This window comes from Sebastes fasciatus, chromosome 24 (genome assembly GCF_043250625.1).
Source record: "Sebastes fasciatus isolate fSebFas1 chromosome 24, fSebFas1.pri, whole genome shotgun sequence".
Classification (NCBI taxonomy): Eukaryota; Metazoa; Chordata; class Actinopteri; order Perciformes; family Sebastidae; genus Sebastes; species Sebastes fasciatus.
In genome coordinates, this window is record NC_133818.1 from 10629127 (window position 1) to 10652748 (window position 23622).

General features: G+C 44.3%; 1 protein-coding gene across 1 annotated transcript; it reads left to right on the forward strand.

Annotated features, from left to right (window-relative positions):
• The first annotated feature begins 4474 nt into the window (after positions 1-4474).
• Positions 4475-18928, forward strand: adamts5 (ADAM metallopeptidase with thrombospondin type 1 motif, 5 (aggrecanase-2)). Its single transcript, XM_074627278.1, has 8 exons — positions 4475-5578; positions 11865-11997; positions 12225-12392; positions 12814-13097; positions 14295-14478; positions 14582-14757; positions 14910-15085; positions 15170-18928. The coding sequence occupies exons 1-8, from the start codon at positions 4688-4690 to the stop codon at positions 15849-15851; spliced, it is 2694 nt and encodes an 897-aa protein (XP_074483379.1). The 5' UTR covers positions 4475-4687; the 3' UTR covers positions 15852-18928.
• The last annotated feature ends 4694 nt before the right edge of the window (positions 18929-23622 follow it).

Here is a 23622-nt window from a genome sequence, read left to right on the forward strand (position 1 = left end):
GCTCCCTTCATGTGAAGCATCCTGATGGGAATTACTGGTTTAACATCCATGAAGGGATAGAGGAGAGAGGGATGTGTGCAGAGGAGGAGAGGGAGGGAGTTTCAGCGCCGGAGGGGAGGATTCTGACACCACCACTTAGATAAAGCCTGGCGGTTATGTAAAAGGCTCGGCCTGTCAATTAACCGTATTGGATTCCCTCCCCTCCCAGCCGCCGTAGGAAGTGGGCCGGCCCCCCTGCACACACGTGGCTCGGCACGCGGGTTCACAACTTGTTTTGGTGACGCTCGATACTGTATGCTTTCGCACGTGTGATCCGGGTTACTGTGTAATTGTGCGTGGGGGCGGTTTATGTCCATATGGTTGCTTTGGCATACATCTTGCTTTTCAGATGATGGGGGGGATTAAAGAGGATACAACAGGCTGAGTGTGTGAGATTCAAAGAGGAGAGAGGAAGAGGAGGGGATGTGAGCCAAAGCGTTTCGGTGTGAAAGAAGCCGTGGAAAGTTGCCTAATTTGCGCTCAGGCTCGGCGCCACTAGTTTGCAGCTGCAACACATGCATTAATAACCCCAAACTCAACATACTAGCATGCATGTGTTGATGTCACATGATCAAACATCCTCTCTCTCTCACACACACAGCTCCGGTTTGCTCTGTCTTTACAGGCGTCTTTTTTTACTGCAGGTAATACACTTGACAGTTTGGTGTAAAGGAGATACACCCGGCAGCAGGGGGTGGAGGGGGGGGTTGGAGACTTGAGGACAGAGAGAAAAAGAGACGGGTAGTGGGGGTGGGATTGCATAACAGTCGATTTGGACATCAGCTCAATACTGGATGAGGGCACATGTTCAATATTAGGTTGCAGCAGGGCAGTAGCAGAGGTTTCAAACGCGACCATGGCCCCCTCCAACCCTCCTGTTGAGGAATATATCCTCTGGAGGCTTATTTGAATACATTCTTATTATTTTGTGCGAAAGGACATAACAGGTGAGACAAGTCAAGACAAAAAAACAGACAGTATATTGGGTAACATGATAACAGTAACAGCAAAGTAATAATCTGGGGTTGGTCGAAAGAAGAGACATTTTTGGCAAATTTATTTTATTTGTCTTTATTTTTTTCTCTTTTTTTTGTACCCTCCTGTGAGGGGTTTAGGCATCCCTTCTTTGGTCAACTCCACCCCCTTGGGAGGAAGCTGTCCGTTGGTGGCCGCATAGCGTGCTCCTCCATCCTGAACAGCCCCTAGTATAAATGTATTTATTTACTTATTGATTTCAATTTGTTCCCTCTTGTCCTTTCCTCTCCTTTCACCCTTCCACCACGGTGGGATTTGACAGGGGGAGGGGGGCGGCGAGGCTTACGGCGGCAGCACACCGTGTTCCGCCGAACCGCCCACTCGCTCTCACGCCCCCACTCCCTGTCCCTGGCTGCATCCCCTGCCATTACTACCCACACCGCTCAGTCATAAGGGGCTTTGGATTAGCGCGCTGCTTTAGGAGAGCCGACACTGGGCTCAACACCGTTTGACGAAACCTAATATGTGCTCTCGAGTTCGGCGTGGAAGGCCTCCCTCTCGGCATGCATTGAAACCCCCCTCTGGGGTGTGCAGAGGTACTAGCTGTTAGGTGACTCAGCACATGAGCAGGAACTTTTTAAGACATTGGCTGTGAGTGTGTTTGTGCGAGACACGGTGACTGTACGCATGGCTAAACCCCCTAGTACGACATCCCATTGGCACCACCACACACACTTCCCTAAAGGTACAATAAATAATCCCGACAGCTCCCGGGGTAGTTCCATTCCCTCGTCACACACCTGCAAACTTTTTTTTTTCCTTTACTTTCTCTCCTCTACTGTATGCATGCTCACAGATTTTTCCTCCATTAAACACGCCTCACACGGGAACAAGCGAACTCCCACAACTCTTACTCCGGGAGCGGCCATAAATTATCTATTCCATCTCTTGGTTTGCTGAAACTCTCCAGTCAAGGTCCTGCTGGACTTTTTCGCTTTCAATTATTAAAGGAGTCAAAGTGGTAAAAGTGTAAAAATAACTGGTGTTTGATGGTTTGTGATAAATGGTGGTGGGAGTGAACTTGTTTTGCTGATGTTTTTTGAATTTCATGAGAAGGGGTCATTGTTGGGTATGATTTATTTAAGTTTAGATCTTCTGTTTCCTCCTTCTCAACATGATTCATATGGTTTTTTTGATGGACTTGCAACCTCTCTCCTCTGCTGAGGCAATGGGAAACACACTAGTGACGTGTGTGTAGCACATATGAAGAAATCAGGAAAACAATTCTTTACAAAAATTAAATGTAAACTCCAAGATTTCGATTCCCTCTATGACCAAAATAAAATACATCTATTTGGAGAACATAGTGTCATCAGCATAGAAGCTGCAGGATATGTCAGTGCATGTCACAGCCTAAGAGACAACCACAACAAACAACACATAATAGATGTAACTCACACTCTGCCTTTTATTTACTCCTGTACTTCATGTTTTTTTTATTTTTTATACATTTATCCTTTGATATTGCAATATATTGTTATTAATTGTTTTTTATTTGAATGTACCGGGTCGGGATCCCATGCGCGCTCGCGTGTGGCTGAAGTCACTGCTCCTCTGCCTGCTTGCCTTCACACACACCGCGCGCGTTCTCGCTGTCTCGCTCCACCTCTAGACGTGAACGCGCGCTCACTCCACACTGCAGAAGAGTTAGTTTAGCTCTGAGAATATCTAGTGAATGTAACACCAACAGAGGTTTCCCGTGTCTTGTGAAGTGACGGAGCTCCGCAACTCCACAAGCGGGCGCAGTCGGGAGGCGATAACGTTTTTCTCTTCCTGCTTCAGCCCCGGCACCGACCCGCTTTTGCTGAAGCAGGAAAAGCCAACACTAGGATCAGCAGTGATTCATGGAGAGACCTTCGTCTGGTCAGCTAACATTACTGCCAAGCAGCTGAAATATAGAGTGATATTGTGGTTTTAACTGACGTGTGTCGCCTCACTGTGTTGAGCGATGCTTTTTCACGTCTATTTAGAGCGAGCACAAGCGCGAGCCCGACGCTGACTTTCGTTGACTTAACGGCCACAGGTGTCGCTGTTAACAAGCATTTCTGAAACTTACAAATAGTCCCTTTAATGAGAAGGGGTCATTGTGAGGTATGATTTATTTAAGTTGAAATCTTCTGTTTCCTCCTTCTCAACATGATTCATATGGGTTTTTTGATGGACTTGCAACCTCTCTCCTCTGCTGAGGCAATGGGAAACACACCAGTGACGTGTGTGTAGCACATATGAAGAAATCAGGAAAACAATTCTTTACAAAAATTAAATGTAAACTCCAAGATTTCGATTCCCTCTATGACCAAAATAAAATACATCTATTTGGAGAACATAGTGTCATCAGCATAGAAGCTGCAGGATATGTCAGTGCATGTCACAGCCTAAGAGACAACCACAACAAACAACACATAATAGATGTAACTCACACTCTGCCTTTTATTTACTCCTGTACTTCATGTTTTTTTTATTTTTTATACATTTATCCTTTGATATTGCAATATATTGTTATTAATTGTTTTTTATTTGAATGTACCGGGTCGGGATCCCATGCGCGCTCGCGTGTGGCTGAAGTCACTGCTCCTCTGCCTGCTTGCCTTCACACACACCGCGCGCGTTCTCGCTGTCTCGCTCCACCTCTAGACGTGAACGCGCGCTCACTCCACACTGCAGAAGAGTTAGTTTAGCTCTGAGAATATCTAGTGAATGTAACACCAACAGAGGTTTCCCGTGTCTTGTGAAGTGACGGAGCTCCGCAACTCCACAAGCGGGCGCAGTCGGGAGGCGATAACGTTTTTCTCTTCCTGCTTCAGCCCCGGCACCGACCCGCTTTTGCTGAAGCAGGAAAAGCCAACACTAGGATCAGCAGTGATTCATGGAGAGACCTTCGTCTGGTCAGCTAACATTACTGCCAAGCAGCTGAAATATAGAGTGATATTGTGGTTTTAACTGACGTGTGTCGCCTCACTGTGTTGAGCGATGCTTTTTCACGTCTATTTAGAGCGAGCACAAGCGCGAGCCCGACGCTGACTTTCGTTGACTTAACGGCCACAGGTGTCGCTGTTAACAAGCATTTCTGAAACTTACAAATAGTCCCTTTAATGAGAAGGGGTCATTGTGAGGTATGATTTATTTAAGTTGAAATCTTCTTTTTCCTCCTTCTCCACATGATTCATGAGGATTTGTTGATGGACTTGCAACCTCTCTCTGCTGAGGCAATGGGAAACACACTAGTGACAGCATTGTTCAGGTTTCTCTCCTCCAGCACTTGACTTTACTCTGATTTGAGGAAGAGAGAGAGAGAGAAGAGAAGAGAGAAGGGGGGGGGGGAGTGGTGATTGAGCGCAAAGGGGGCAGGACTTTTTCTCTCCGGGTCCTATTAAGAGCAAACTTTGTGTTTTTGTTCTCCAAGTTCAGCTCAGTGCTCTCCAGCTCTGCACACACAGTTTCTCTCTCTGCTGCTCTTTTTTTCCATTTTCCTCCTCTCTCCTCTGTTGGGTTTTGTTTGCTCGCCTGTTGGTTATGGATTTGGACACAGGGAGGATGCACTTTTTCTTTTTGGAGGAACAAGTTGGGTGGTTTTAGTGGAGATCCACATAGATGCTTTATTTTGGAATGAACAATGGTGCGGATCCTTGCAGCAGCTCTAGCCGAGAGCATGCTCTGGTTTCGGCTACTGTTGCTGCTGTGCGTCGTGGAGGTGGAGTTGCAGCTTGGAGCTACTTCTTTCCAGGGTTTCTATCTTCCACCTGCAACAGACGGGGTCGTGCGCACCGTTGACCGGATTTACCACGCAGGAGGCAAGGTGGGCTACCTGCTCTACCTGGATGGGAGCCGCTTCCAGCTGGACATGGAGCGGGACGACTCGGTCCAGTCCGTGCTCCACATGACGCCTCTGCAGAAAGAGTGCTTGTACCGAGGCACGGTGGACTCGAACCCCGAGTCCTTGGCTGTCTTCAACCTGTGCGGCGGCGGGCTCGAGGGCTTCTTCGCCGTGCACCACGCGCGCTACACCATCACACCTGTGGTGCGCGCTCCTCTGCAGGATAAGAACGTTGAGAGCGCGCTGCACGTGTTCACACGCGAGAGGTTCACCTTCGAGAACGCGCGGGAGGCACACGAGAGCTGCGGGACAAGAGATAGAGCACGCAGGGATGCGCGCGGGACAAGTAGACATCGGAGGAGGAAGAGGTCGGTGTCGCGCGCCAGGCACGTGGAGCTGCTCCTGGTGGCAGACGACACCATGACCAAGAAGTACGGAAAGGACCTGAACCACTACCTGCTCACCTTGGCCTCCATCGCCTCCAAGCTGTACGGACACGCCAGCATCGAGAACCCCATCCGGCTGTCGGTGGTGAAGGTCACCGTGGTGGCTGAGAAGGAGAAAGGACTGGAGGTGACCAAGAACGCTGCTGCGACGCTCAAGAGCTTCTGCAAGTGGCAGAACCAGCAGAACCCGCTGGACGACGACCACCAGCAGCACCACGACGCAGCCATCCTCTTCACCAGGCAGGTAAACAAAACTTACCCCCCTTCACACCTCCACCTCCACCTGTCCTGTCCGCTCCTCTCACCTGATGCGCGCCTGTGGAGAGGCGGCCTTTACGCACAGGTGTGATTCCAATAAAGGTTGTTTTTATTATGATGGTGCACGCAGCAGTAGCTAAGCACTTGGCAGATTGAGCAAAAAGCTTATAACAGTGGTGCTCAAAGTAGGGTCTGGGGACCCCCAGGGGTCCTTGAGGGGGTTCCAGGGGGTCCCCATGCAGCACTATAATAATTTGTTTCATAAGTAACACAATGACTACTTTAATACACTTTCTGTAATAAAACTTCCATTCATTTATCAAAATCTGTCAGACATACATGTATATTCCATAAATATCTATAACATATAGCGTTACGTACTGGGAGGAGGTACAATTTGTTGTGTTTTATTGAACTACTGCAGTTTTTTTCCATTGTTGCGGGTTTTAAATTGTATTTATTGGCACGGATGTCATTTTGTGGCAAAGTGTCTGTACACTGTATATGACTTTACACGAAAGCTAACATGTAATGTATACATAAATGTACATATCCTGTTTCTGTATATACAGTATTGTACTTTTACCTGCTGTTGAAATAGAAATCTACAAAGCTCAGTGCGATACACAACAGCCTTCAGGTAGACAAAACTGACATTCTGGTATCATACTGTAAGCAGTCAGTGTCAACAAAAACTATTGAGAAGCCAGATGGGGGACCCTGGGAATCAAATCTTATCAAGTGGGGCTCTAATTTGTGTCAGAAAAAGTTTGGGAACCCCTAACTTATAAACCGCAAAACACATATTTTATATTATATAACAGTAATTGCATGATATTTTCCCCCTTGAGCCAGGAGGTAAGGACACAAAGTGTTAAACTGTGAACCATTTGCATCACCATCACCATCACCATCAATCAGAAGCGAAGACCGCACAACCTGCTTCCCACATGTCCCCCGGTTATATCAACCTCCCTTTTTGTATGTTTTCTTTCTCCTTCCTCCCTCTCTCTCCTTTTCTGCTGAATCTCTCGTGCCGTAATGCAGCGCAGCTTCTCTAGAACTCCATAAAAACTGTACTTCCTGCGCCTGGTGTTTTTCTAGGCATGGCTCTTCTGTCTCCAGCCTCCTACTCCCCTCCCAGTCCCCTGACAGCCCACAAAAAAAGCCTCGAAGTCTGTGTGATCTGACTGAGGCGCGTGCCCGCCGCAAATTCTTCCCAGGGTTTGAAATCAGCTGCTGGATGCATTGCAGAAATATCCCTTGAAAACTGCAGTTAATTAGGTAGTCATCCCTCTCTCGCTCTCTCTCTCTCTCTCTCTCCCTCTCTCGCTCTCTCTCATCACTCCAGTCTGCACATTTTTCCCCCACTTACTTTTCCAGCGTCTGTCAGCTGGGGCTGGGAGCTGTCAGAAAAACAAACACATCCACCCTGTGAGAAGCCCCGCGTTTACCGAGACCACACTCTCCTTCTTTCACCGTCCCATTCTCATTCCCTCCCTGCCTGGTGGAAAAGCCGCAGGGCAGCAGCAGCAGCAGCAGCACATCATGCATTCTTCACCTCTCCGGGTGTGGCTTCATAGCGGTTATAGCTCCAGTCAGATAGCTCGCCTTGGATTGCGGTGTGTGTGTGTGTGTGTGTGTGTGTGTGTGTGTGTGTGTGTGTGTTTACAGCTCATGCAGGGTCTTGTCGTGGCTCAGACGGAAAAAGAAGTAAGCGCCAGTGGTAGCCCATTACCTCGGATCTCTTGGCATCGGCTGCAAACTGGCGGCATCACGCTTTGGCACGGCAGTTGGTAGTGCATACCTGAGGTCAGCAGGCTGGCAAAGTGGCACAGATCCTGCGTGCCAACCACTTTGTGTAGCTTCATACTTAACCCTGTTGCCACTACACCTGCACGGGCAAGACGGTGGCATCCTCCGGTGGTTGGGTTTGGCAGGGTGGGCAGGGTCAAGCGGGCACGGAAACAGCTGTCCAGCTACCTCTATGGCAGGAAGTAAGAAAGTCAAACTGGACATTTCTCCTTTATCACATTAAAATACCCAAGAAAAACATCCACTCTGCATCTTTCCATTGATTTAAAACATCTTCTCATCTCCAAGCAGACCATGTTAGCACTTCATTTGTGCCTCACCTGTCGCGGCACTTCCATTATTCATAACTCTGTCTCCTCACCTTCACTGCTTAACGTGCTGTAGATGTTACCTGTCAGCGCCCGAAGCAGGTGATCCCACTTTGTCGCACACAGAGCGTATAATCATCCACTATATGGCCCCACTATATAGCCCCTGTAACACAGCACGGGCAGGTTCCTCGCCCCTATCTGTTGCATCTCTGCAGGACAAAATGAGCTAAATCTGTGTGCGGAATAAGCACATAGTTCATGCGTGACTTGACTAAAGGGTCGCAACCTTTAATAAGCCAAAGAAAGCAGCCACCGCCTCACTTTAACTTTGACCTTTAAGCTCTTTTAAAGGTTAATCTGTGAGTGCATAGATTGGTTACTTTACCTTGTTGTTCATTGGAACTGATAGATGAGCAGGGCTGAGGTTTGTTTACAGCTAAACACTGCAGGAAAACCGACAAAATATGTCATTTTGACGTCATCACCCTTATTAAATTAGCTTTTTTTTATTAAATCAACTCTCTGCGAGGAATATAACTCATCAGTTTTGTCATCATAAGTAAACTTAATTCATTTACTTTTATCGTGATTAAATAAATGTAATTTATGTTGCTTTTAGATTGCTGCTAGACCGCCCCGTTAATACAGCTGTGTGCGGCGAGCAGGAGAGCAAATAGGTCGTTGACCGCAGTGAAAATGTTGTTTTTGAAAGGCTAAACGCCAACAAATATGGATTGAAGCTGAATATTTAGTTAGATAACAAACATGTTGTGAATTTTGGAAATGATAACATCTATCTTTTTTCAATCTTTAACTTTTGTACTTTACAACGCTCTGAAGTTATTGGAAATGTTTTGATCACACAATTTCGGAAACAATCCTACGCAGCCGCCACTGGAATCTAATCCTACAAATAGTATAATACTAATGTAGCCTGATCTTTATCTGCAACTGTGCAAAATCTAATTTTGACAACATCAGAGGAGAAAAATCGTGGCGTACCCGTTGTGATCTTTAGCGCCCCCCTGGCTATCAAATAGTGTGAAAAGAAAATAACCTTTTTCATCTGTGTATTTGGAGCGACTTAAGTGGAACCTGATTATTGTCCTCCGCTGAGCTCGAACTGGAGCTCATTGAAGACTTTGTGACCGTGAAGTCAGACCAGTCCATTGTTCCCAGATGAGAGAGGAGGGGCACGGGGTTGGAGGGGAACCCATCCCTTTGTGGTCAGGTCCAATTACCCCCAACACACCCCCCTCCGTACCCGCGGTGAACTGACCCATGCGGCGGTGTCACCCTGCTCCACACATACCAGAACAAAACAACGGGCACATTGAGGGGGACTGTTCCGTATCTGTGTACATGGGAACATTAAATGTTATGCACGGCTGTGTTGGCTTGTTGTGGAGCTCGGCACAGTGGACAAAGCCCTACTGTAAGGTGGCCAGAGAGAGCTGCAGAGCAGTGGAGATGTTGACATGCGTGATGTGTGATACAATCGTGAGATAGGTGCCACTAATAGGGCTCTTATCCAATGATGATTGATGTAAGATACACGCTGATGTAGACACAATCCATTTCCTCCACACGTGTGTTAGTTATGTCATTTTCACCGTGGATGTGCACCTCCCTTTCCTGTGCACTTGTCCTCCTCCTCCTCCGTGTGTTTATGTGCACGTCTGTACATTAAAGTGTACATTTCCCAGCCCTCGCCCCCGTCACGGCTAGCCCCTCTGTTTGTTTTAACTGCTCTTGATATTTCACACGTGCTGCACTTCGTCTGGCGTATGTTGACAACCTGCAGACAGCTCTCGGATCCCAAAACCCTCGACCCCTAGAAGCCCCGGAGGTCTGTCGGCATACACGACTGGCCAGAGAGTTCAGTCACTCTCTTCACGCTGTGATGCATCGGCGACTTTAAACTGCTCTGCTGTTTGCAATCATTGATGGGTTTTCCTTTGAGCGCTGACCTTAGGCTAGTTCATGCTTTTCCTCACTTCACATGTCTTGTTGTGATTTAAGCTCTGTGAGTACTAAACACAAATATTTATGGAGTACAAAATGAAATGATGTGACAGTCTGAACTGTCAGTGATGGATAGCTTTTGATTAGCAGGCTTGTTGAAATCAGCCTGCAGGGTGTTTTCGTCACACAGAGTGAGCTAAACTCTCTCTACAAGAGGGATTTGAAGTGTGTGTGTGTGCGTCTGGCTGGCTGTTTGTTTAACACGAGCCTTGGCTTAGATTGCAAGTGGTCTTGTTCCACACACACACACACACAGCTCTGATCGCCTCCTGACCTTCACAACCAGCTAGCCACCTGTTCTCCTGTTATTTCTGCCAATATTTCTGTAACTCCTTGTTCTCTCGGTTCTTCTCTTTAATATCCGGCATCCCTCCCCCTCTCCTAGCGTCTCATTTCTGCACTTATTTCTCTTTCCCTCCTTCTTTTTGAATGCTCGTGTGAGAGGCCTTTGGACAAAAACAAAGCTGGGGGAGAAGTAAATAATGCACGGATAGGGATGGGTCAACGTCACACGTTCGTTTCTGACGGGATATTCCCATTTTCACCCCACGTGTTTCCGTAACAAAAACAATTCTAGAGCCTGGAAGGGGGTGAAAGAATGAATGAATAAATAAATGAAGTGGAGGGAGGTGTAAAGGACGTCGGGGTGAAAGAGTGTGGGAAACGGGGGAAAGAGAAACATACGAAATATGAAGACAATATTCTCTATACACACAAGCTTCCTTCAATGGTTTTCAAGATTTTCTGCAAGTGGAAAAGTCGAGAGAAAATTCCATGAACGCAGCGAGCGTGTTTGACTTTCCCTTTGTTTGCTGCTCGCGTATCCAGCAGTCAATTGGCAAAAGCAAGCGCTCTCTTCTTCTCTTGTATGCTTGCATTTATATGTGCAACAAGTTTGTACCCATACATGTACTTATATAGTTATGTGCAAGTGAGTGTACTTGCGTGTTAGTGCTGGGACGATTCACCTATCTCCCGATTTGATACTATCACGATACTTGGGTGTTAATTCTACAAGTATTGTGATTCGTTATTACGATTTATTGCAATTTTTGAACACTAGACCATGGGAAAAAGTTGAATCATACACTTTTAGGGACTTTTACTCTACAAAATATCCAAATTAATACAGTAAGAATGTTCGATTTTCAGCAAGTATGTAGTTAGATAAGAATGTTTTAAACTACTGGTGAATATAATCCGTCAATCTTATATGATATGACGTCACATTACTCAGACTACAACAATAAAAGCGGTAGCTTCCTTTTCCCTCCACATAGACTCAAATGAAGCAAATATATTGATTCTGGCGTTAAAAAAATCAATTTCAAAATCGTAAAAAAAAAAAAACTAATGCGTGTGTGAGCACAGAACACAAGGCAGTTTGTTCCAAACCCCGACCCGCCAGGAACGGGTAAACACCCTCCCCAGAGAGAGAGAGCCTCTCACACACGACCCAGCAGGCCTGTCAGCACCGCTTAACATGACGATTCATCCTCTCCACGGGAGAGTGTGTGTGTGTGTTTTCCCCTTTTTTGGATGTTCTCCACACATCCTAAGCATGTTTCGCTGCAGTGTGAGTGTGTAGGCGCGTGCACACAGGCCACCGTGCAGGAATGTGAGCTCCGATGTGACGGTACGATAGCGCACCCCGAGGCCTCATCTGCATGGACATGTGTGGGAAATCAAAACAAAGATCGATACTGTGAACCCTGGCACCCCGTGAGGCAGACGGGAGAGATGGTGGAGGCAGAGGAAGGAAGGAAGCGGGTGTTAAAAAGCAGTACATATTAAAATCAGCAGTCGCAGGAAGTTCTGCTCGGCTGGTTAAAACTGTCTTGGAGACCCTTTTATTAATGGAGTGCCATTACAAACTGGAGTTGGGGCGTTTGAAAGGCAGGGAGTCTTTAAAGCGTTGCATTATGGGAGGCGTAGTACCCGGTGTTTTTGGAACATGGGAGCATGTGGACTTTGTAACTTTGCAGACATAAAGAACACAAAAGCATAATAGGTCCTCTTTAAGTGTTTTGAGAATGGTTAATTGTTCGACTGGATGAAGTCACTTCTTTAAAGAAACATGTCTTTGGATGTATGTAAACTTCCAGTATTTCCTTTCTCCAGGACCTCTGTGGCCACCACTCCTGCGACACCCTGGGCATGGCGGACGTCGGCACCATCTGCTCTCCGGAGAGAAGCTGCGCCGTCATCGAGGACGACGGGCTTCACGCTGCGTTTACCGTCGCGCATGAGATAGGTAGGCATGGAGACACCAACGTCAACAAAAAAACAAAGATATAAACACGCCAGGGCATGCACATCTGTCAGCACTTCTCTCTCTCACTGATTAAAATCACAGGAGTATTGTCTGATGTCATACACCTGATACCTATGCATGTTTTCTTTTCTAATTCTTGCTGCATGTGCGAACCTGCGTCATCGTTTCTTTACCCTTCCATCAACTCTTTTCTCTCCGCGTCCCAGGTCACCTGCTCGGCTTGTCCCACGACGACTCCAAGTTCTGCGAGGAGCGCTTCGGGGTGAACAGCGACAAGCGACTTATGTCCTCCATCCTCACCTCCATCGACGCCTCCAAACCGTGGAGCCGCTGCACCTCTGCCACCATCACAGACTTCTTCGACGACGGCAATGGTGAGTGTAGTGTGTGGTTTTCTCCAACTACAAATTGTATCCATGTGAATTTGACTTATGATAGCCTTGTGATCACTTTTAAAACAAACCTGTAATCTCTTGCTGTGGAGAGTTATTTACGATTCTATTAGCGTCTTAAAGAGTGTAATTGCAGTGCAGCCAAAGATCTGCAGGCAATCAAGATGAGTCATACTTCATCAAGTAGTGTCGTTTATTACGGCCGTAAAGCATCGTCTGTTGACACCGTTGAACTCCATCACTTTAGGTATAATTCATGTAGCAACAGCATCGTTTCAAACGTGGCGGTATCTGCTGCTGCTCCAGCACTTTTATGAGTGATATGTCATACAGGCCTCATTTATCAAAAGACTTTCATAGCTTTTTTTTTCTTAAATGCCCTCCTCCCTCTTTCCTGCCACAGCCGAGTGCCTCCTAGACACCCCCCGCGTGCCCCTGTTGGGCCCCGAGGAGCTCCCGGGGCAGAGCTACGACGCCGTCCGCCAGTGCCGCCTGGCCTTCGGCCCCGAGTACACCGTCTGCCCGGGCATGGACGTGTGCGCCCGCCTGTGGTGCGCCGTGATCCGCCAGGGCCAGATGGTGTGCCTGACCAAGAAGCTGCCGGCGGTGGAGGGGACGCCGTGCGGGAAGGGACGCATCTGCCTGCAGGGGAAGTGCGTGGACAAGACCCGAAAGAGACACTACTCGGTAAGCAGAAATATGGAGGACTAAAAAAAGGACTAAAAATCAAAAATAGATTTCTTTTTATAGTTCAAAAACTGATATTTTAAGCACTCATTTCCACCTTGTACAAAAAAGGAGACAAATAAAGGTAATATACAGCTTAGCTTTTAAGAAGGAAAAAGATGAAGTAGAAAAGAAAAATGTCTTTCATTGTGTGGTCTGCTTTATTTATGCCACTGCTGATCTGTGCTATTTGTTTTCTTGGCCTTGCTAAAACAGAGCTAAATTGAATTTGGCCGTAATGAGTTAAAGGACCGAATCTGTTCTTGGCAGGCTGTCGACACCGTGTGTGTGTGTGTGTGTGTGTGTGTGTGTGTGTGTGTGTGTGTGTGTGTGTGTGTGTGTGTGTGTGTGTGTGTGTGTGTGTGTCGGAGAGGGAAAGCCAAAAAAGAACGGGGGAAAGAATATTTTCTTTGTGTTTATTTGTCACATGACATTTGACGGGTCTGACTCGATCCTTGGCAGGCGACGGCACGCGTGGATCCGGCCCAAGTTCTGACTCGCTTCATTTTCCCCGCCTCGCATGACGACCAGTTTACAACGTTAAGCCCCTCCATTTTAGCCTTCAGAGTCTTTTAACCTCTACACACAGTCTTGTAGTTTGATTGCAGATTAAGTGGCTTTTTTACTGTGGAAAGAATAAAGACCCAGCAGTGGAACTAAAAAGTAAAAGCTTTGCAGAACAGCAGGATTATAAACTTAGTCTCATAAAATGTTAAATGCTACTTATCCAGTCATTTTTATCACGGATGACTCGTAGAGCTGGTTGGAAAAATGCAGAAATAAAGACATTACCTTAAGAATTTCATTCAGGCTGTTCCTCGGGGGGGAAAGCATGTGAGCTGTTACACCACCACAGATCCAGTCATGCTGTCTTAATGAGAGGCTTTATCACGTGGGGATAGCTTCGTTCCTCTTCGGTCTGTCTCGTTTCCACGCCACAATTAATGCCACATTTTTCTTTATCACAAAGAGCCATCCCTGCGACACGTGACCTGCCCAGCAACCACTTCCCAACATATCTGATCAGCACTAATTGTCCTCTCTCATCTCCTCTTTTTATGGCTTTCTTTCCCCTTCATCCCTCTCCACTCTCCTCTTCTGTCATTTCCTCCAACTCCTCTTTCATCTTCCACTCCCTCCTCTCCTCGCTCCTCCCAGGCGTCCAACCACGGCAGCTGGAGTTCCTGGGGTCCTTGGGGTTCGTGCTCCAGAACGTGCGGAGGCGGGCTGCAGTTCGCCCAGCGCCTGTGCAACAACCCGCCGCCGCGGAACAACGGGCGCTACTGTACGGGGAAGAGAGCCATCTATCGGTCCTGCAGCGTCACAACATGTCCAGCATCCAGTGAGTGTGACTGCCAGAGAACGCATGCATGATTATTACAAGTGTTTATTTATCATATAAAATAAATAGTTCTTTATTTAAAACCTTTAAAACTTTTCTCCAGATAAGAGTTTCCGTCAGGAGCAATGCGAGGTGCGCAACGGTCCCCAGACAGATCCTAAAGGGGTGAAGACGTTCGTCGAGTGGGTGCCGAAGTACGCAGGAGTCCTCCCTAAAGATGTGTGCAAGTTGACCTGCAGAGCAAAAGGAACAGGATACTATGTGGTGTTCTCTCACAGGGTGAGTTAGTAAAACAAAAAAAGGAAAAGATTGCAGTGTATTTAAAGGTGCAGTGTTTAGGATTTAGTGGCATCTAGTGGTGTGGTTGCAGATTGCAACCAAGTGAATAAAAAAAACATGTAGAAAATGATTTTGTGACTGTTTGTCTTCAGGTGATAGACGGGACGGAGTGTCGTCCTTACAGCAGCTCGGTGTGCGTGAAAGGGAAGTGTATACGGACGGGCTGCGACGGCATCATCGGCTCCAAGCTGCAGTTTGACAAGTGTGGTATATGTGGAGGCGAGAGCACGGGGTGTATACGCGTTATGGGCAACTTCACCAAGAAGAGGTAAGAAAACGAGAGGACTTTAACCGTATTAACTGTATTACGCAGTGATCTGACCTCTCTTCTACTTCCTGTCTTGCCAAACAGTAAGGGCTACACTGACGTGGTTAAGATCCCTGCAGGCTCCACCCACATCAAGGTCCGTCAGCACAAGGCCAAGGACCAGACCCGCTACACGGCCTACCTGGCCCTCCGACGGCCCAGCAACGAGTACCTCCTGAACGGCAAGTTCATGATCTCCACGTCCGAGACAATCATCCCGCTCAACGGTTCCGTGCTCAACTACAGTGGCTGGAGCCAAAGGGACGAGTGGCTCCACAGCATGGGTCCCGGAGCCCTCCAAGAATCCCTGGTGATCCAGATTCTAGCGACGGACGCTAAAAAGCCCCTGGATGTTCGTTATAGCTTCTTCATGCCCCGCCGGCAGCAGCCGTCAGCTCCGCTCATTCTTAACCTAAAGTCGACCCCCACACAGAGCACCACGACAGTCTCAACCACGACGAGAACCACCACCACCAGAAGCACCACTACATCTTCCCCCGCTCCCTCTGTCCTGGTCCCGGGGCCACCAACAGCTCCAGGTCCCTCCACCCCAACCCCGGGGCCCCATTGGGCAACGGGGTCCTGGATGACCTGCTCCAGGACTTGTGACACTGGCTGGCAGAGCCGGACGGTGCAGTGTAAGGACCAGGATGGCAAACTGTCCAAGGGCTGCACGTTAGGCGCCCGACCCTCCGCCTTCAAACACTGTCTGGTGAAGAGATGTTGAGGAAAAATGATTCGCGAGACAAAAAGCAATTCGTAGGAAGAACTATATTCCGTACGTCTGATAAAGGTCTCAAGTGCTGGATGTAGGACCTTAAACATGACTGTGAATGTTGGCTGAAAGCGCCCGGACCAGATACACAGAGACTCAGAGACAGATTGTCGTGGATGTACCTGACTATATGCCAGAGGGATGTCCTGGAATCACAGTAGCTATGCAGCGCACAAGAGGACCGTGTCCGTATGATGGTGACAAGTATCGCCTCTGGCATAGCTAAGGACTTAAAGTGCATGTCATTTCCACATGGACAGTAACTGATTGTCTTTACTTCAGTCTCCAAACCCCTGGAGGCTTAGCGTGTGTTGCCCTGTAATGGCATGCCTGTCGTGTTTTTATTTTTATGCTATTCCATGTGTTCTAATCACTGTGGGGATTTGGAAGTCGCACCCCTTTGTCTTTTGCCATGAGTGTGTCCGAGACAAGAGCCCCAACGATGGGAAGCACTCGTTATTCACCCTCATCATTTCTGCCCGAATCGTAACCCTGTCCCACGTCCGTCGTACTACGTCCAATATTACTTCTGTAACTTGGACATTTCAGTCACTGAACCGCAGGTAGACGTACCATCCAGAAAAACTCACCGGATGGTAGGCAATCTTTGTAGCAATCTTCGTAGCAACTAAGGTCAGTTCCATGAGCGCAACCAAAATGATGGTCTCCTTCTCTTTCGATTGCCTACCAATATTCTTCCCATTAAGAATTTTATGAGCCACTCGGTGACCAATATGTCCAATTTACAGGAGATGTCCATAACGTACGATGGTCCTGGATCATATGCGCCAACTACAAGCGTACAAGTGTGTCTTTATTTGACTGATCTGTCCAGCTGAATACCGAAAAGGCATCGCAAGAAGGGACGACTGATCACAAACTATTTCCCGTAGTGGTGACCAAGAACAAATGGGTAAACCCAGACATTTGGTTAATGGACGTTGCATTGCGTCCCATGTCCAGTCAGTCTTAAACTGTTCAGATACTTCTCTGTTTGCGTTCTTGAAAAGCTTCTCCGCTCCGCGACAACTCTTCGTTTACCCCGAAGACGATGGAAAGGGAGTATACGGTGGCCTTCAGAGGACAAACGGTTAAATCGACCAACGGGGCAAAGTAACCTCGACACTCCTTAACATTTATGGAGGTTAATGATGACTCACAAGTTTGGGGCAATGCTTGATTTTTGGTGCGTGTGTGTAGTGCGAGTGTGTGTGTTATGCGCTAGCACATTCATGTACCCAGGCCTGTGTTTTAAGCACATACAGTATGTACCGTGAACATGTGTGTGTCTTGAAGCTTCGTCACTCTCAGTTCCGTTTGTATCAGTCATTATGCTGGTGCTGGGAGGTTTACGACCCTCGCGTTTTATTGTGGCGGTCAATATCTGTTTTGTTTGTCTGTTTATCTGTTTAGGAAGCGATGCTAATATGACAATGTGTGCCCTGGATACTCGCAACGACAGCAAGGGAGATACTAATGCAGTCATTAATGTCCTTTTGCAATTCAACTCTTTCTTTTCATCACTCATTCTCTATTTTACTACTTTACATCCCGTATTTTCAAACGATTGTTTTAATCTGTTTCCAAGCCTGACGGGTGGTGTTGGCCACATTACAACAATTCAGATTTTAAAGGGTCAGTTCACCCTAAATAAAAAAATTTGCCCATGTTTTAAGATATCCATAGAAACTTATAAATCCAGAAACAATGCCTTGGTTACTTCCGACAATCCACAAACCTAACTGTCAACAATTTCTTTGGAACTACTTTCTGCTGAAGAAATAGTCCCAAATGACTTCTGGGGGGCACTGATTCTGGAAAAAGATGTTGCTGTTTAATTAAAAAAAAGTAGTTTGACATTTTGGAAAATAAGCTTGTTCATTTTCTTGCCGAGAAATAGACGATAAGATTGATACCTCACATGCCTGTCCTTTTAAATATGAAGCTAGAGCCAGGAAACGGTTAGCATAGCTTAGCATAGAGCCAGGAAATGGTTAGCATAGCTTAGCATAACGACTTGAAGTAAGGGGAAACTGCTAGCCTAGATCTGTCCAAAGATTAAAAATATGCTCACCAACATCTCTTAATTAACGCGCCATATTTTGTTTGTTTAGTCTGTACAAAAATGTGAAGTGTAAAAATGACGATTTGCCATTTTGTTTCCATTTTTAATGCTAAGCTAACAGGCTGCTGACTCTAGCTTCATATTGGACGGACATATTTGAGTGTGGTATCAATTTTCTTGTCTTACTCTCAAGAAAGTGAAACGAAATGTCAAACTACTGGTTTAAGTTTTGTAATTTGGGTGAACTAATTCTTTAAAATCCTCCACCAAATCTCACAATATCATATTTGATTAATTTAATCAAGGATGCATTCAGAGTGTGGACAATGTACGTTACATATCAAATGGACTTTTTAAAAACACCCTCCTGTTATTTATGTCCAACAACCGTTACTTTTCCTGTGTGGCAAACCTCACCCATCTGGCACCTGTGCAGGAGAAAACAAACCATAAGAAAGGTTTTCTGATAGTACATGACCCAGGTCAACATACCACTCACACAGCGTTCTCGCCTCTTCCCTCACACATTCAGATTTATTTACACAATGTAGACATTTTTGTACAATGAGTAGATCTTTCATATATGTGTTAGTATTCAACCATATTTACACAGAAATGTACACATACAGACACACTGAAACAACAGTTACACAGCAGAAACCTCACACACGCTCCACACATACAATCACACAACCTACTCTGACTCTTCCAGCGGGGGAAACCCGCTCTCGCTGAACGACAGAAACACAGCACTGAACTTGTAATTTATTGTTTGTACAACTGGTATGTGTGTGTGTGAATAAAAACAACAATGAGATGAGTTTTATTTATTATAGTAATTTTGTATCAAATTACTATTTAACTTAGGAAATACGACTGTGCAAAATCATTCCTTTGTAAGAATATAGTGTTTCTTTTCTAGTCATCCACATGAATATATGTACATAAAATCTATATATTTAAATATCTTTGTGTCTGTGTTGTTAATTCTGCCACGGTATCAATACATTTGATTTATCTTAAATGTGTTTGCAAATCATCACACTTGCATTATGACAGGAGGACCATTGTCACTATACGTGGCCTTTTACCAGAGGCGATGGTGGAAGAGGTACTCAAATAACAAGATTGCCATGTCATCTATCTTTGTACAGTGAATATCTTTGTTTTATCTGTCTCTTAACAGTGAATATCTGTGTCGTTTATCTTTTGTACAGTGAATATCTTTGTTTTATCTATCTGTACAAAAGATAATAGACACAGATATTTACTGTAGAGAGAGATAAAACAGATTTTCACTGTACAAAAGATAATCGACACATATTTACTGTAGAGAGAGATGAAACAAAGATATTCACTGTACAAAAGATAAGCGACACAGATATTTACTGTAGAGAGAGATGAAACAAAGATATTCACTGTACAAAAGATAAACGACACAGATATTTACTGTAGAGAGAGCGATGAAACAAAGATATTCACTGTACAAAAGATAAACGACACAGATATTTACTGTACAGAGAGCGATGAAACAAAGATATTCACTGTACAAAAGATAAACGACACAGATATTTACTGTACAGAGAGAGATAAAACAAAGATATTCACTGTACAAAAGATAAGCGACAGATATTTACTGTAGAGAGAGAGATGAAACAAAAATATTCAGTGTACAAAAGATAAACGACACATATTTACTGTACAGAGAGATGAAACAAAGATATTCACTGTACAAAAGATAAGCGACACACATATTTACTGTACAGAGAGAGATGAAACAAAGATATTCACTGTACAAAAGATAAACAACACAGATATTTACTGTACTGAGAGAGATAAAACAAAGATATTCACTGTACAAAAGATAAACGACATATATTTACTGTACAGAGATAGATGAAACAAAGATATTCACCGTACAAAAGATAAACGACACGGATATTTACTGTACAGAGATAGATGAAACAAAGATATTCAGTGTACAAAAGATAAACGACACGGATATTTACTGTACAGAGAGAGATGAAACAAAGATATTCACTGTTCAAAAGATAAACGACATGGATATTTACTGTACAGAGAGATGAAACAAAGATATTCAGTGTACAAAAGATAAACGACACGGATATTTACTGTACAGAGAGATGAAACAAAGATTTTCACCGTACAAAAGATAAACGACACAGATATTTACTGTACAGAGAGAGATGAAACAAAGATATTCAGTGTACAAAAGATAAACGACACGGATATTTACTGTACAGAGAGATGAAACAAAGATATTCAGTGTACAAAAGATAAACGACACGGATATTTACTGTACAGAGAGATGAAACAAAGATTTTCACCGTACAAAAGATAAACGACACGGATATTTACACAAAGATATTAACGGTACAGCGATATATGACACAAAGATATTCACTGTACAAAGATAGATGACACAAAGATATTCACTGTACAGAGATAGATGCCACAAAGATATTCACTGTACAGAGATAGATGACACAAAGATATTCACTGTACAGAGATATATGACACAAAGATATTCACTGTACAGAGATATATGACACAAAGATATTCACTGTACAAAGATAGATGCCACAAAGATATTCACTGTACAGAGATAGATGACACAAAGATATTCACTGTACAGAGATAGATGACACAAAGATATTCACTGTACAGAGATAGATGACAAAGATATTCACTGTACAAAGATAGACAACACAAAGATATTCACTGTACAAAGATAGATAACACAAAGATATTCACTGTACAGCGATAGATGACACAAAGATATTCACTGTACAGAGAGAGATAAAACAAAGCTATTCACTGTACAAAAGATAAACGACACAGATATTTACTGTACAGAGATAGATGACACAATGATATTCACTGTACAAAGATAGACGACACAAAGATATTCACTGTACAGAGATATATGACACAAAGATATTCACTGTACAAAGATAGATGCCACAAAGATATTCACTGTACAGAGATAGATGACACAAAGATATTCACTGTACAGAGATAGATGACACAAAGATATTCACTGTACAGAGATAGATGACACAATGATATTCATTGTACAAAGATAGACGACACAAAGATATTCACTGTACCGAGATAGATGACAAAGATATTCACTGTAAAAAGATAGATGACGTAACGATATTCACTGTACAAAGATAGATGACACAAAGATATTCACTGTACAGAGATATATGACACAAAGATATTCACTGTACAGAGATAGATGACACAAAGATAGATGATAGATAGATGACACAAAGATATTCACTGTACCAAGATAGATGACACAAAGATAGATGACACAAAGATATTCACTTTACATAGATGGATGACACAAAGATATTCACTGGACAAAGATATATTCATATTTGTGTAAATATATTTAACTTGCACTGTTAGTGATATAGGTCAGTAAGTTAAGTGTTGTTCTTGATCCCATTTACGTGTCAACCATAGACCTTTGCATGGGCCCCCCCTGGTCTTTGCCCCCCCACCCTGACGGCGGTCCTGCCTGGGATGTCGGAGTGGTATGGTTTGTTGATTTAATGTATTTGCTTCATATTAAAATATATTCCAGAACTCTGAAATGCAAAAAAAAAATCCCACAATTAGGCTAATTATTAATCTGTGATTGTCCACACATTAAATAAAATCGGAAAAACAAGATATTTTCCACTCCACTTCATCCAATTGTCACCTGGTTATCATTTCTGACCAAGGATCAGCATCCTCCAGCATGAGGCACCATTCTCCTCCACACACTCCATCAGTGTACCAGGGCTGCCTCCCTGAGGTCAATATCACCTTTACAAGCTCCCTAATGTGATGCCAAGGCGCCACCTGATGGCTAAACTCGAGATTGGTTCATCTAGTCATGGAAAAATCCCTGCAGCTTTGTGGGGACTTTCCATGACTCATGCCTACCATCTACTGGGAAATAATGAAATTACAACTATTCACTTTTTATGACCTGTTGCTTTTAAGGTGGACCGCCATAATCTGTCTAGAGACTGATGGGAGATGTTTGTTCCAGTGAAAGCACTGCAGTGGGAATTGTGAGAATAATCCATCTAAAGTGTTAAAAAAAAACTTCAATCAATAACATGATATGTTATTAAATGATATTATTATATTTTCAACATGATTTTATCATTATTTCTTAGACATTTTAGGCCTATATCCTCCTGAGACACAGCCCATTGACATGTGTCCTCTGTAGTGGACATTTTGTCCACATGCATATCCTCTTACTCTTTTGACCTACTCTATCAACCCCTGGTGTATTGTAAAGAGGACATCCTAGGCTTTCCAATGATATGGCATGTGTGGGTTGTTTTTAATCAATTTGAATGTATTCTTGGTTTAATATCACTCTACAGCCATAATCTGATCATATTTTAAGTCTTTTCACACTGAAATAGTCCTGTAGTCCACTACAGTGGACAATAAAATAATGTTTAACAAGCCTAAATTGTTAAGATTTTCTTTTTAACCCTAAATAGGAAGGAAATCACAAAAAAAAACTTTTTTAAGGACATAATGAAGGATTACTTTAGTTCACTTTCCCTAAATAGTTGTTTTTATTTTGTTCTTTACTGTGAATGAAGTTTGTATAATAGGATTTCTGCTTTGCCAGTTATTTTTTTAATGAAACTCTATAGTGTAAACTCTTCCTGTCTGTTTCAGAGAAGGACCAGTCCGGGCGGGTGGGGGTGGGGGATGAAGCCGGAGGACAGGGGCTGTGCCCGGCTTGGTTTGAGCACAGAGGCAGCCTGACATCCAGAGCTGATCCACCTTAAGACCTCAGCGGCCCCACTCTGCTCCCTCTCCCCGGCCACGGCGCACCACAGCCGGCTTGGCAGAGGGAGGAGGTGAGTACGACTCCCGGAGCCTTGGTTACCATTCCTGGACCTGCTGCCATCTCCTCTTCTCCAGTTGCACTGACACTACAACACTGCTCCACATCAGCCCATTGCTGCCTGTCACCCTGATTTATGTTGGAATGGGCATAAGTCATTACTGTCATTTTTTGGAGCTATATATTCCACATTTCCTCTCCAAAAAAAAAAAAAAAAAATGCTCTGACAAGAGAGAGGAGGTCTGGTTTGAAAATGTATAGAGGTTAGAATAATAATAATAATAATAATAATAATAATAAAAACAAACTGGACAAAAGCCCAGAGTAGTTCTGCATCTATACTTTTTTTTTTCTCCCTCAAATTGCCAAAAACATTATATAAAAGCTGAACTTTATGGCCAATTTGTTCTCTCTGGAATATTTGGAAAGATTTACATACAGGGTTTTTTTTTTTCTTCTTTTTTTTGTTCTAATAAACAATTTCAAATTCTAATTAAACATGGTCACTGTAACTGACCCAAATACATATTCACATATTTCAGCTCCTGTGTGTGTAGTGCAGTGACAAAGTAGAGCACTGCAACAGTGCCAGGTTTTTATTTTCATATCACAAATGTACACACTAATGGGTGAAATTATCTTATTAGGCTCTATGACTGATATTATTAGACTATATTCAGTGATATGCGTACACTCTTAAGAATATCCCAGTAAAATAACATAAATTGTTCTAATGCACTATTTAGGTTGCATTTTTT